At 31.8% G+C, this 15,206-nt stretch overlaps 1 protein-coding gene across 1 annotated transcript in view; it reads right to left on the bottom strand.

The window, feature by feature from the left end:
* Nucleotides 1–15,206, bottom strand: part of LOC118194383 (uncharacterized) — a 100,237-nt gene that overhangs the window by 13,150 nt on the left and 71,881 nt on the right. The window contains exon 9 of the mRNA XM_035365531.2: nucleotides 4,541–4,747. Coding sequence (XP_035221422.1) covers nucleotides 4,541–4,747 — 207 coding nt within the window. The remainder of the gene's footprint in view (nucleotides 1–4,540; nucleotides 4,748–15,206) is intronic.

Here is a 15,206-nt window from a genome sequence, read left to right as displayed (position 1 = left end):
CAATTTTTATAACACTGTAAGCATATTTTCAAATCTTCAGGTGCATTATAGCATCTAAATTTCCATACCAGAATTCCAATTTAAAAACTATTTCTTTTAAAATGTTCTGAATGTACAGTCAGTGATGCTCAATTCTTTATACAGTGTATATAAAACAAAGATGTGGGGAAAAATATGTTAACACTAGAAATAAGATTTAATATATTTCATATATCAATCCATAAATTATTTTTATACTATCAATTGCAATGTTCACTATTTCCATGCGATTTTTATTGCACCTTTTTTTTTTTTTTTTTTTTTTTTTTTTTTTTTTTTTTTTTTTTGCAAAGTGGAAAAAGAAATGATAATATATTTAACCACCAAATATATCCATATTTCTTACAATCAGAGAAAACTACATTTTCAGCTTTACCTTTCATTTAAAAAAGATTATAATTAAAGATAAAAGTTTAAACCTTTGATCTAGAGGCTTAGATGTAGTTAGAAGACGACATTTAAATAATAAACAAAAGGCAACACTGCACTACAACAGTGTTACTCAAACATTTTGAATTTTTACCCTCTTACTTAAAATACTCCTTCTCGTAATATTCCCAGTTCTTTTTCTATGGAAGAGTGAATGTATTTGTGTGTGTGTATATATATATATATATAGGCAAACATATACATGCACAACTTCACACAGAAAATTACACTAAAAGATACATTATACATTATTATTATTATATATGTGATTGAAAATTAATAACAGTATAAAAATATTTTTCATTAATTATATTAAAATATAAATTTATTTAACACACATAATTTTCAGCCAAAAAATTACTACTATAGAAAATAAGTAACAAACTACTTTTAATTACATAGAAGAGAAACACATGAATAGAAAATGTAAACTTATGTAAAGAAACCTTTCTTAATTAGCCAAAGATTTTACAAAACTTTTATGATATTTGAGGAATGATATTTAAAACATAATGCTATCCCAAGTACAGGGGATTAGTGATGCTGACTGCATGGAAGGGCCTTAGTCCGAATGCCAGAGAAGGTACAGATATTTGCAAATGTATAGAGCCTGTGCTACATGAAGGCACTCAAAATACATGGCAAGCTCCAAATCCTTTTGAAAAACTGATGATAGAGGAAAACAGGTGGAACCTTGGACTATCACCTGGGGTGTTCTCCTTCAAAATTGGGGTGGAAGCTTTTACAGTTACCAAGGTTTGGTGATATCTAATATACCTACAGGAATGCACAGTTACCAGCCTAGCATGTCCCTGTATATAACATGCTGGAACTAAAGATAAATTGCATTTAATTTTATTATAAAATTATTGTTACTACTGTTGTCTTTTTGAAACATGAAGTCTCCTGCTACCCCTTGATTCTTAGTGTCACTTGTTTAACAGAAATGCCCCCTTCCCAAAAAAAGAAATATTATCTACTCTGAGAAATGCTCATGTTGACATACCACACAGCACTGAAACTTTTTTTCTTAAATTTAATACAAAAATTTCTCCAGAATCAGTAATCAAAAATGATGAATGATTCATTAAGATAAAGCAATGCCATTAATGGTCCATGTGAATACAGCTGCATTTTATCAATGGTTTTCAGGATACATTATTCCAAATTTGGTGATAGTTTAATTAGTCTCCATTCTTTTCAGACAATAGCCCTTCTGACTGTTAAATATCAGCATTTGCATTTGCATTTGAATTCTCCACATTCTCCATGCACCATATATTACATTCTGAACATGCAACACAGTTTTTTTTCCTTTATTTATTTTTTATTTGAAACTATCAACTACTCACAACCATTGCTGCATACATTTTACAATTTAGCTTTTCTTATTTCATTAGTCTTTAGACTTCTATATTAAAAAGATATATCACCACATTATGAACAGTTACAATCATAGGAAAAATAGTTTGGATATAAATTTTGTTTAAAAATAAATTAATTCACATGTTATTCATACAACAAAGCAAATCAACAGTAGTGACTAAATATAATTTTCTCGTCCCTCTCACACTGCAACTCCTAAAACAGAATTTTAGTTAATGTTCTATTTTTCATTACCTTTACTTCCAAAAACTGATATAAAGACTATATAAGACAGGAATTTCTAAACATACTTTTACTTATATGACTGCCATAACATATTTGGATTGCATTATATGCAGTAGAGATAACATATGAAAATTATCTACACAGTCTGAGTAAATACATTTTTTATCTTGTAATTTGTAAAGCTATTCCACTATATACATTTGATTCTGACATAAACATCTAATCTCTACATTTCTAGACAGTCATGAATCCTCTTGGAAAGATATTCAGGTCGTGCTTATGTTTATTGTGATCCTTTCTAGGAATGCATGTTCCACCAGTGGATGAGTAATAAGACCACTGAATATCAGGAGTTAAACCCAGGCAAATGGATTTCACTATATGATTGATTTTTCTCATGTGTAATACAAAATTTTAATATGAGCCATGAAGAATATTTTCTTAAAATTAGAAAATTTTCTCGAAAAATTTATAAAAATAACTCATAATAAATGGGTGAATTTTATTTAGAATGAACATAAATTTCAAATTCTAGAAGAAGGAAAAATGCAAGTTTAATAAAAAAAAAAAGAGATACAGTACAAAGCCTTTAATCCGGACTCGTTGGGACTTCGGCGATTCCAGATTATACATCATCAATTTAAATCTGGTAAGATGGCATGCAGAAATTATAAAATTAAAAATATGAAACCGTAATTTATGAAATAAAGAGCAATTATGATCTAAAGGGTAGCAAAATTTACAAAAAATAAAGCTTAATATTTATTTATTTACTTTATAAAACATTTCTTTCAATGTAAGTTGTTTAAGTTGCTTCGTTTTTTGTGCTAATACTTTCTCTTTAATTCTCTCTTCTATGGATCTTGGATCTTATCTTTACAGCTGGCACTATTTACAAAGAGTTCTAACCAGTATCCTGAAAATTATAACCAATTAAACATTTGCTTGGTTTTAAAAGAAATCAAAGATGTACGTCTAGTATATCGTCGCATGAGGCGAAAGTTCAAAATGCGAGTTCATGAGTATGTAAAATAAGAACGAAAGATATTCTTCGTCTTGTGTTACACTGGCGTGGAGGCAGTCAGAGGAGAAGTCATGTGACCCTGAGAAGGCACCTGGTTGATCAAAATGAGTAAAGTTCATTAAAGGTTCTTAATTTAATGATAAAAACACCACATGTAATAAATTTATGTATATTCCTTTAAAACATCTCTTCTGTAAACAGTACCTCTTCTCTTTACGCACACGCATAGTGGACGCCCGCATTAAACATATAAAGTTTGTAGATTTGAGGTCTGGATTATAGATCATTCCGGATTATGGATGCCCGGATTAAAGGTTGGTGTTGGTGTATTTAATTATGGCAAAGCACACTAGGGCTATCTGCCTAAGGGGAGGGATGCCTTCATGGAGGACTTTCTAAGGGAAACTGGCTCGTATACATGTTACACATGGGGAAAACCACGAAAACGCCCATGCAGCCGGATTAAAGACTTTGTACTATATTAATAAATATATATCAAATTCAATTAACACTGAGGAGCTAAAATTTTGAGAGCTAATTTTTTAAAAACTATTGGTACGATTTTTACAAAACTTGGCAGTTTAGCATAATCTGAGTAAAAAATTGCATGTCATTTCAGAAAAAGGTCTGATTTTGTTTCAAAATACATATACTAAAACAATGCTATATATAAATCTGATGCATATTCTAAGTCGCGTTTTCAAGACATGAAAAACACGAGTTTCGTCAATTAGCCTAGTAGAACGAGAGATATAGGGACCGCCCCCTTTTTCTCGCAGAGTACAAACTTTTTCCTGCAATCTACGATAAACAATAAATCAATATATTCTTTTTCCAGGGTTGTTACAAGGCTTTTCAGCAAGCTGTCTAGTTATTGCATGGTGATTTCTTGCTGGTAGATACATAGAGCAATTTCTGGAAGTGACTGGACTTTGCAGATTATCTTAATTTTTGTGACAATGAACTTTTCCTCTACTATAAAACAACCTCATATGAAGTTTTAAGAGGTATTTATTTTTTTTGGAAAGACAAGATTATGATTAATCTTCGTCCATTTGCTAGTGGTGCAATTCATTTAAATGTTGGATTGAAGGTATTTTCAACAATATCTCAATGCAGATTACTTTTTAATTTCAAAGTAAGAATATTAAGCAAGTTTTTATTCAAGTGCCTTTATTTGTATAGTCTATACACAGTCAGACAAAATAGTTTTTTTTTTTTAAATGATGAAATCAATGAGATAAACAAGAAGAATTTTCTAAATACAAAAGTTTTATTGCACATGGAACTATAAGTAGAAAGAAAGATATTAAAATATATTAACAGTTTGGGTTTAAAATTTATTTCTACATCATTAATACATATATAAATATGGCATTACTTATTTCTGTATATAAATGCTATTATATTCAGCTTCAAGAAAATATTGATAGTTACCTTTTTACAGCCCAGTTGAAAGAAATGGTATTTATGATGGTGAAGTCGACTATAAAGAGTAACAATTTGTACACAAGACCCACACAGTGGGAAATTAAAGTCACATACTGGGTGACTCTGGCCTTCAGCTTTGCTTTCTAAAGTCACAGGATCATATGTTTGCCCATGAAAATGGACAATATACTGGATTTTACTGCCACTACATACCTACAATAATGATAAATTAAAGTTATTTACAGAAATAATTTTAGAAGCATATCATAATTTTTTCCCTACGGAAATGTAATTTTACTTGCATGTACTAATCTCTAATAATATAGCAATTCTTAATTCCTTGAGGAAAAGAATGCGGAAAATGAAACGCAGCCATGGGATCTACCCCCGAAATGGAAGATGTGTAGGCCACTGCATTATCAGCAGTTAAGCCGACTTTTACAATAAGATCCATATAAAATCAGCATTTTAATATAATGAACTCAATTTTTGAAGTTACGTACTTAATATGTATTACTATAAAGAATACCACATTAATAAAAATAGATTAAGATGCGAAAGACTAAAATTATAACCATACGCATGAACACAAATACAACACAAAGTCTGAGATCCAGACTCGTTGGGACTTCAGCGATTTCGATTTGGGATTTTTCCAGATATTAGATCATCAGTTTAAAACTAGTAAGATGGCATGTAGAAATTATGGAATTAAAAATATGAAATCGTGATTTATGAAATAATGAAGCATTTATGATCTAAAGGTAACAAAATTTATAAAAGAAAAGCTTAATATTTATTTTTTTACTTTATTAAACATTTCTTTCAATGGAAGTTGTTTAAGTTGCTTTTTTGTACTAAAATTTTCTCTTTAATTCTGTAGACAGACTTAATTTCTTATTCAGTTATAAAGCTCCATTGTTCAAATCCTGTAATTGTAAGTCGAGAATTCAGGCTAACCTTGTCAATCAAAATTATTTTGTTTTCAATAACCTCTCTCTCACTTTCTTCCCTATGGGTAGTAGTATTTTCTGGATCTAGAACCATACTATAGATTTCAGTGTCTGTTAATTGACCAATGATTGGGGTATTGTCATTGCAACGAAAAGCTGCTGTCCACATTTCTTTACAAATCCATTAATTGGAAAATTTCACTTTTGGTTTGTGATACCTGCAAAACCTTCATATTCATCATCCTCACCATGAAATATGGTAGCTGGCTATAAAGTATGCCAAGCATTTTTTAAAGTTTCTGGAGACACATCCTCCCATGATCTTGCGATGCTCCACAAAGCAGATTTTAGCTAAACTAATAAAAAAAAAAAATTCTTGAACAGTCTTGCTATTATTGAAGAAATTTAACATGGATTTTAAAAATTCTACTTTATATTTGCATTTCAGCATATGCACTATTTTGATATCCATAGGCTGAATGATGGATGTATAATATGGAGGAAAAAATAATATGGATTCATTATCTTTCACTAAAACTTTAAGTGAAGTATGAGCTGAACAGCTGTCTACAATCAGGAAAACCAACCGAATTCTGCCTAGCCTCGGGTATGAAACGATTTTAACACTTGTGTCATCCATGCTCTTTATATATATATATATATTGGGGAAAATCTTCACTCCTTTGAAATGTTCGAGGTCACATATTTTTCCGATTACGAAACGTTTATACTTGTGCGTTCCTGCAGCATTTGTGCACGCTAAAATTGTTAGTCTTTAGAATCTTTGACACCAGTTGGAGCCTTTCTGTAGAGGCTGCCTAGGTATTTCGTGGTGCATATTGCCAAAAAAGACCAGTTTTATCAGCATTATAAATTTGTTCTAGAGATAACTTTATTAATGAATTCATCTGCAAATAGTTAGCAGCTCCAGTATCAGTGGAAGCTTTTTCATCTGAAATTCTTAATTGCCTTATACCATGGCGATTTTTAAATATGATTAACCAACCTGTCAAATATGTGCATTCAGTTTTTAAGTTCATTTCTTAGTGAAATATTTTGGCTTGAGCCAGTGGCATTGGACCCGTCAATGACATGCTCTCGCTGCGACACTGTCTGACCTATTCAGTCATCACTTTTTCATGATCTTTAGTTTAAGCATATCGAATGATTTTTCTGCAATTCATTGTGAGTGGTGTGTCAGAATCCACAAAAAGTTCCGTTTTCTTACGTCATATGCAGTTGACTTTTTATGCCATACTCCCACACAATTTTGAGACAGATATACGTTTATCCATTTTTTGCAGCAATTCCACTTTTTGTTGGACATGCTTTGTTTAATGGATGAAACATGCTTTTGCTTTGTACATCCTGTTGCAGCTCCAGAATTAAAAACTTCTTTTGACATAATAGAAAGTTCAAAACTTTAATTTTCATAAAATTGCTGTAATAAAACAGCCTGCAAAAAATAATAAGCTGGATCAAATCAGAAATTCAAGGAATAGCGCAACCTGCTATATTGACTGAAATTCTTTGGAATCAGTAAAGTATAATTTTAGCCTAGATTAACAGCATCCGCTATACATTATTGGCTATGTATCATGAAATTGGTGACGAAAGACAAGTTGTTCCACTAAATTTTATCTTGCTTCTATCCTGCACTGAGATAATTAAGCATAAATTGTATTAGTTTTGTTATTTGTTATTCTTACGTTTATATCTTCCACATGCTTAAGGCTTATTGAAGGCCGGCGCTAGATATCATACTGCTTGATGCAGTCAGACTCTTAATATACTGCTACTAAGCAAATCCTAAATACTGCTATCAAGCATCTTCTCAAGTTCTAAATTTTTGTCACATGTAAATTTTGGATCCCAGTGCTTTCCCTAAATTTGAAATTTTTTTTTTATCCCTTTATTTTGTTGCTCGGAGTTCCTCTAAAATTCCCAAAACTTTGTCTTCTCTAAATTTTGCCCCCCCCCCAATGCGGCCATACGAGCTCTGGCACTTGTTCTGGGTTAATGCGGAAAGCAAATTAGTTATTCTTAATTCAAATAGCACTAAATGTAATCTTTTGGCCTATGAGTATCATTAAAAAACCTATTTTTAGCATAAAGAAATGTTAAATTTTTCCTCATCAACATTTCTTAGCACATTTAACTTTAAATTTGTAATCATCGCCAAACATAATGTCAACATAAAAGATTATCATACACTTAGTTATTAACCCCTTAACTGCCGCGGGCGTATATATACGCCTTGCTCAGCCGATGTGTTAACTGCCCCAGATGCGCAGCCGATGAGTTAACTTTGCGAATAATTTTAGGTGTAGCAGCGCAAAGCAAATGATAGCAGTTTGGAAGGATGTATATATATGCCTGGGGCAGTTAACGCATCGGCTGAGCAAGGCGTATATATACGCCCGCGGCAGTTAAGGGGTTAAATTACTAATATAAAAAAAATGCTTGGACATCGCTGTACGAGTCATCACCCATGTTGTCATGTGTTGATAAACACGTGGTGATGAAAGCAAAATATAACAAATAATGATTTGCCAGGTTGGCACCAGGATATAAAATATTAGCAGGTGTAACATCAATGATAGTTGTAGAATGTTTTGGTTTCAGATAAATGCGAAGCAGACATGCAGCTACAAAGCCAAATTATTGATCACAAAAATTTATGCTAAATTATTGTTTCTTCAGTAACGAGGTATTTATTAAGTGAAATTAAAAATCGGGAATCACCACATATTTTATTATGGGGGGGAAAAATAAAATTCACATGCATGAAGGATACAAAAGAAAAGTTGGTGGTGGTGGTTTTGAGGTCTGGATTTTAGATCATTCCAGATATTGGAAGTCTGGATCTTGGACTGTACTATACACATGAAAACAAAATTACAAATATGAAATGTATAAGAAAATTAAGCAATAATTATCTGTAGGTAATTAAATTCCAATTTAATAATTTTGCTGAGTGTGGAATAATCCAAAACGAGGATCAACATACAGGATAATGACTGCTTTTTTCACCCAGCAAGTAAGATGCATCACGCATCAGGAAAGCTGATGTCTCTCCCTTCTGTAATAATGCTCTAAAGTTACTCTTTAATTAACCAAGAAAGTCTATGTTAAGTTTTAAAATAAATAAAAAAAAGGACAACTGATTCAGTGACGTTACACTTGCTATAGTCAGCTAAATGCATTTTCCCACATTCTCCTAATTAAAAAAAATATAATAATAAATGAAAACAATTGAGCTGGATGCATTTTCCCACATTCTAAAAACGAAAAATGCAAAGAATAAAAATGAAGACAACACACAAAGAAACAAAAATGAAATTCTTAATGAAATAAACAAATGCCTCAGTGTCTCTTTAACTTAAAGCGCTACGATTCCCAATGTGTTTACACACACACACCATGGTTGGTCTATGGTGGAAAACGAGACATATGCTGCCACACCACCAAACCAAGAACCCTATGAAGGAATTGGAATTTTGGAACGTTTGCACCAAAGTTCTTCAATTAGCTTCAGAATGATGATAAAACTCGTAAAATTTTAAAATTTCTTTTATTTAAGAAGTCCAGAATTTGCAAGGAAGGCAAGGACGCTATATGCATACATCCTCTTTTGGTTGCACAAATAAACACTGCTGTGTGATTGTCCTCTTTTGATTGTATGAATAAAAACCAATGTGTGTATTCGTATGTCCTTTTTTGATTGTATGAATAAAAACGAATGTGTGTATTCTTATGTCCTCTTTTTGATTGTATGAATAAAAACGAATGTGTGTATTCTTATGTCCTCTTTTTGATTGTATGAATAAAAACGAATGTGTGTATTCTTATGTTCTCTTTTGACTGTATCTATAAACACAACTATCATTAACTGTTCTTTTTTTATTCCAAGAATAAACACAAAATATAACATGTTTAAAATCTTTATAACTCATTCCTTTAAATCATTTTGAGATGCATGATTTACTGATTAATGTAATGAAAGGAGTAATTTATAATAGTGATTTTGAGATTCATCGGCCATTTAATTCTTCGAAATTTATCAGTTAATAAATAAAGACTAGTCCTTAGTGATAAATGTGAGTAATACTAAAATATATTAATAGGCTTAATCATTAGTTCCAATTCTAGTTTCATATGAAGTTAAAAAATCATATTAAATCGCAAAGAAGTAATAAGATTTTAGAGAAGATTTCCCAATAATTAGAACATATTTTGCACTTTTAGAAAGTAATCTGAGAATTTAAACTTTTTTCCCATACTAATATCTCCTATTGAATAAATCCCTACCGGCAGAATAGTTTTCCAATCTTTCGGAGTTACAAAGAGAAAAGGATAACACGAACAGAGTAAAGTGACATGACTTTCTTGACTTTTAGGAACAATTCCTGCATTGCAGAGCTCCGACTTTAGATGCCTCAGAAAATGTATTTATAAAATATTCAGGCATTTTGCAAATATTTTGAATTTTCAAATGTAATTGACACAAATTTCGTATGCTCCTCCAAACGGTCATCCTGATGTTTTTGTGAGATTTTGAAATATCTACTAAAAATCAAGTAATCATGGTTTCTAGACATAATGTGTTCAGAACTTAAGTAATTTGATTGAATTCTATGCCATAGTCTATTTTACTTCTTGTTACTTAACTTCAATGGAGACAGCTTCCACGCATAAAGAGAAATGTAACCTTATCATACTTTTATAAACATTTCCCTTCATAGACATTCATTTACGCGCATGCACAGAATGAAAAATTATTTGATTATTGAATTTATTTCTATTGTGATTTCAGAAAATAGTTATGTAATTATACTAAAACGAATTCATGTCTTCAATTTTCCCAAAATCCAGAAAAATATGCAGCAATTTTTGGATGCAATCCTAAATGGAAACATTATATTAAGGGTTTGAAGATTATTCTTTATAATATATTTTTTTTCGTGTATGAAGTAAAGGGAGTATTGTAATGGAGAATAATTTCGGGTATCTTATTTCGAGGAAAATATCAATTTTGACCTCTTTCGAACTCATATGAATGAATTGTTTTGTATGACATAGGTACATACAGACAGAATAAAGCACTAATATTCCGGTTAAGGTTTTTATGCTTTTAGTTAATCCGCATGCGATAGTTCTAGAATCATCAACAAACTAAAAGAGTAAGTGGTGGGTAGGTCTAATGTGTCGGCTATTTGTTTACATTTAAAACTCTTAGTAGTATAGTGAATTCAGTCAGTTGGTACTCCAACTTCAATGCCTTTTGGGATCAAAAGTTTACTTTAAATTTTTGTGCATCAAAAATGTTGTCCTTGTGCATGCTGAATTAATTGATAAATTTTGCATAGAAACTTTAATTTTAATTGCAAAAATTATTTTTAAAAGGGTTTTTAACTGTATTTTGTATTTTTGGTTTTTCTGTATTTTACTGTTTTTAATGACGATGTTTTGAATTTATTTATTTTTGCTTTGCCGCGAAGTGAGAACTGAATCGGTTGAATGAAAAATATTATCTCTAATGAAATTCTAGGAAATAATAAGTTTAAATGAAGAGCAGCAAAAAATGTCTATAATTTAATAGGCCGTACAAGGAAGTTATGTCGTGTCCACATGAGATTTTTATTTTTAAAATTAATTTTCCACTAGATAATAAAAATATCAGTCTACTTAAAAATGATACATATAGTAATAATCAACTATCAAAGAAATCTGAGAAGTTATATTTATGATGTCCAGTTTTCTAGTACTTGATGATTTGGAACAGAACACGAAATTATTCATTATCCAAAGCCCCACTTCCAGATTAAAGAATCAACTGCATATACCATCGCTTTCAGACTGTTATGTCTAACACTCGTAAAGAGCATAACTGTAACAAATCCGCTGCCTAAGCCATTAAACTGCTTTCCTAAACAAATGTTCAATTAAAATAAGTCACGTTTTTTTCTGGAATAAATTTTGCTTCCATGACTCATGTAGTAAAAGTCAAGCTAACAAACGTTTCATGCTGAGAGAGTCGCTGCATTAGTATGTTCGTCATCCGAATCTCAAGAGAAAGAGCATTTAATGCTAATGTAACAAAATTTACATCTTTTAAATTAAAATGCAATTACGTTATTATTGGTTATAAAGCGTATATTGTTATTAATATTCATTAATATCTGCTTTCTAAAACGAGGGCCCGAAGCTGTTTGAGCATTTTGCCTAGACAAGTGGTCAGTTTGTCGCAGGCCCCCCGGTGTTTAGTCCGTAAGCGAACTTGGTACTCATTTTATCAACCCTCTCAAAGTCTGAGTTCAGCCCGGAGATTGAACTCCGAACCTGTGCTGATGCTGCACGATACGCTAATATTCATACTAGGAATATCAAATTTCTTTGTGCGAGCAGGAGAGAAAATTATTTAATAGGATAAGGACTATAATACGTAAATACACGGAATATTGCTACTGCATTTACAGCATATGTCCTTTCATATGCATTTTAAACAGATATTCATCTTAATTCCTCTGCTTCTCATAAGCCTTATTAACATTATGATCTTTGCAACTAAATCTCATATTTGTAAAAAAAAATGAAATCATTATATAGTCTTAAAAATAAAATAACGTTTAAGTTGAAAATGTTCTCTTAAATTAAGATTCTCTTGATATTGAATTAAAACAACTAGAGTACAAATTCTAAATTACATCTGATAGTGACAGCTAATAACTATTAAAAGCATTGTGATACATGCAAAAAGTATTTCTAGAGCACTTGTATACATTTAACAATGCCGTTCACACTTTTATTTCAATAATACATAATGAATGATTATTTTCAAGGCTTTATAAGGTATTTCTCCCGCCTTCTTATGGGCCTTCGTAGCCTAGTGGTCTGCACGCTCGGGAGTACGATTCAAGAGGTCCGTGGTTCAAGACGTCCGTGATTCGATTCCTGGCGAAGGCGTTGCTCATTTTTCACGGTCTGATGCTTCCGAAAAAGTCCAAATGTCTCTACAGTGGCGGCCGAACTAAAGGAATGATGATTTTCCACACCCAGGATTTGGGGATTGGATCCCCTAAAACTCCAGTCATCCGTTAAAAGGTGAAGTATGTAAGGTATTGCTCACGCCTTCTTTGCATGTCTTTGTAACGTGCTCGACGCATATTCGAGACATCAGTGGTTCGATTCCCGGCGAGGGCATTGCTTATTTTTCATCTATTCTGCTTAAAAAAAAAAAAAAAAAAAAAAAAAACCTAATGTCTCTACAACTAACCTAGTTAAAAGAAGTAAAATTTTTTTTGAAGAAAGATTGCTGTTTCTATGACTATTCAATTATCTCTGTAGAGAACATGATACTTGGAAGAAATTAAGGAAGATGATGAATTTGTTTCCACAAACTCAAAAGAAAAAATTCTTAACTTACGTATTTTTTATACTCTTTTTATGCATCGGAAATCAAATGATTCTCGTCTTCTTGCGTTATGTCTAGTACGTAAACATTTTTTCGTATTTTTGTATTCATTTAATTTTTATTCATTTTTTCGTATTCATGTAACTTACTGTTTTCAAGTAGAAATTTTATGTAGTTAAAAGGATTTTCTACTGACGCCAGATTAGATATAATGTACTTTCTGATGACCTTGAACATGTTAATCGTGAACTAAAGGCAGTTGCCTTTGGTATGCTTTACTTTAGGTTTTTAATGTGAAGGACTGTCATACGAAATAAAGTTCGAAGTGACTGACATTTCTAAGTATTTCGTTTTTTGGAAGTGATGTACATATTTTCCAAATGGCATTTTTCAGAAAAGAATTTGAGTTGTATCATGAATAAAATTATTTTTCGTAATTACTAAATTAATCCTTACCATTTCAAAATGCATGGTTATTCTCAGGACCCAATCAAAGATTTATCTGTTAACTGAATATTTCATTTAAACTCTACTTAATTAAAAAAATGTGGCACTGAATTTAGGGAACAAGTGCTGCTTTTGAATATGTTACTGAATTTTGTGCTACATTTTAAAGTTGTACCAACTTAAAAAAGGGCAAAGCAGTTTAGACAAATGTTTTTTGGGGCGCCATTGTTTCCGAAGATTTATTTGAGGATTTTTAATTTCTTTAAAAATACTACAGGGCCATAACATTTCATGGCAACAATCTGCATAGTGATACAGGCGCTTGTAGTGGGCTACGTAAAATCCCATTTGGCTAACGCCCTTTGGACTAAAAAGAATTATCTGATAACAGATTGTACAGTTAAATTACTGCATTTGGGAAACAATGTAATTCAAAGAGCTGTCAAACTATCCTGAAGCTGAAACCTGAGACAAAATAAATCGGAATGTTTTCTTTGTTTCTTTTTAATAATCACATTGTAGAGACATTAGTTTATTTCGAAGCAGGAGAGATGAAAAGTGAGCAATGCCTTCACCGAGACTCGAACAAAGGATCTCTCGAATACGCGCCGAGCGTGCTGACCATTACACCACGAAAGCATGCTAAGAAGGCGGGAGAAATACAGTATATACTTCGCCTTTTAAAAGGCAACTGGGGATTAGGTGACCGAATCGCCATATCTTGGTGGTGGAGAATCATTATCCACCATCTATGTTTTTAGTTCCGGCGCCACTGTTGAGACATTAGGTTATTTCGAAGCAGGAAAAATTAAAAATGAGCAACGCCCACACCGGGACTCGAATACATGTCGAGTGTGCTAAGTATTACACCACGAAGACTTGCTAAGAAGGCTGGAGAAATACCTTATAACATTTCTTTGAAATATGCATCATTAATAAAGGAACTATATTTAAATACAGAAAGAAAATGTGTTATTTCGATAACAAAGATACGCAGGAAACTGCAAGACCCAACTAAAGTTCAAATCTCTATATTTTGCATAGCAATCACGAAATTTAATACTGCTGAACTGTGTTAAGTGTTCGGACTATCGATAACAAAAGAAAGAAAAATTTTGAAAAAAGTCTCGCAGTGGATAAATTTCAAATGAAACCTTTAAATGTACAATGATGTTTTTAATACCATGCTATTTTCTTATTTTTTTTTATTTTTTATAATGGAATTCGGGGGCATAAGAATTTTTAGTTATTGTTAAAAATTACAGTATTGTGCTTCAAACACCTTTTTTTTCTTTAAAGTCACCAAAATTCTTTGTTTCCAAATCGCTTCGAAAAGGTCTAATTATTTCGCCATAAAATAAAGTTCAATGAAACGGACAAGTATCGACTCGACTTTTTTAGAAGGATATTTTTGCAACAAATATTAAAGTGAGCAAAAACACAAATTGAACAAATTCGCATTTAGTGTCATAGAATACCCAAGATGCATCCCTGACAATGTAAACGTTATATGATATGGTAATAAAACCCCTCTTTACGTATGTTATTGTACAGTCTCCTGTCTGAGAGCTAGCCAAAGCTGGTTCGTCTTGAAATTAAAAACAAACTACAACAACAACAAAAATTATATGACAACAAAATGTGGCATCAGGTACTTATCTGTGCACTGTGATCTTAATAGTTCTGCATACTAATTTTGCCAACTAAGTATCATAAAACGAACCTGAGATTGAAGAAATCCCAAACCACTCAGCAACTGTGAGGCTATAATGTTTGTTTATAATCCTTTTTTCCTAATGAAGCTTGCATTTTCATAAATCGTTATCGGTAGAAGCTAGGCTGAATCTAGCTAACCGCC

This window comes from Stegodyphus dumicola, chromosome 2, assembly GCF_044657685.1.
Source record: "Stegodyphus dumicola isolate Sdum_Otavi_A_Nest chromosome 2, ASM4465768v1".
Taxonomy (NCBI): domain Eukaryota; kingdom Metazoa; phylum Arthropoda; class Arachnida; order Araneae; family Eresidae; genus Stegodyphus; species Stegodyphus dumicola.
Note: the sequence above shows the minus strand (reverse complement) of the source record. Positions and strands in the feature narration are given on the sequence as shown.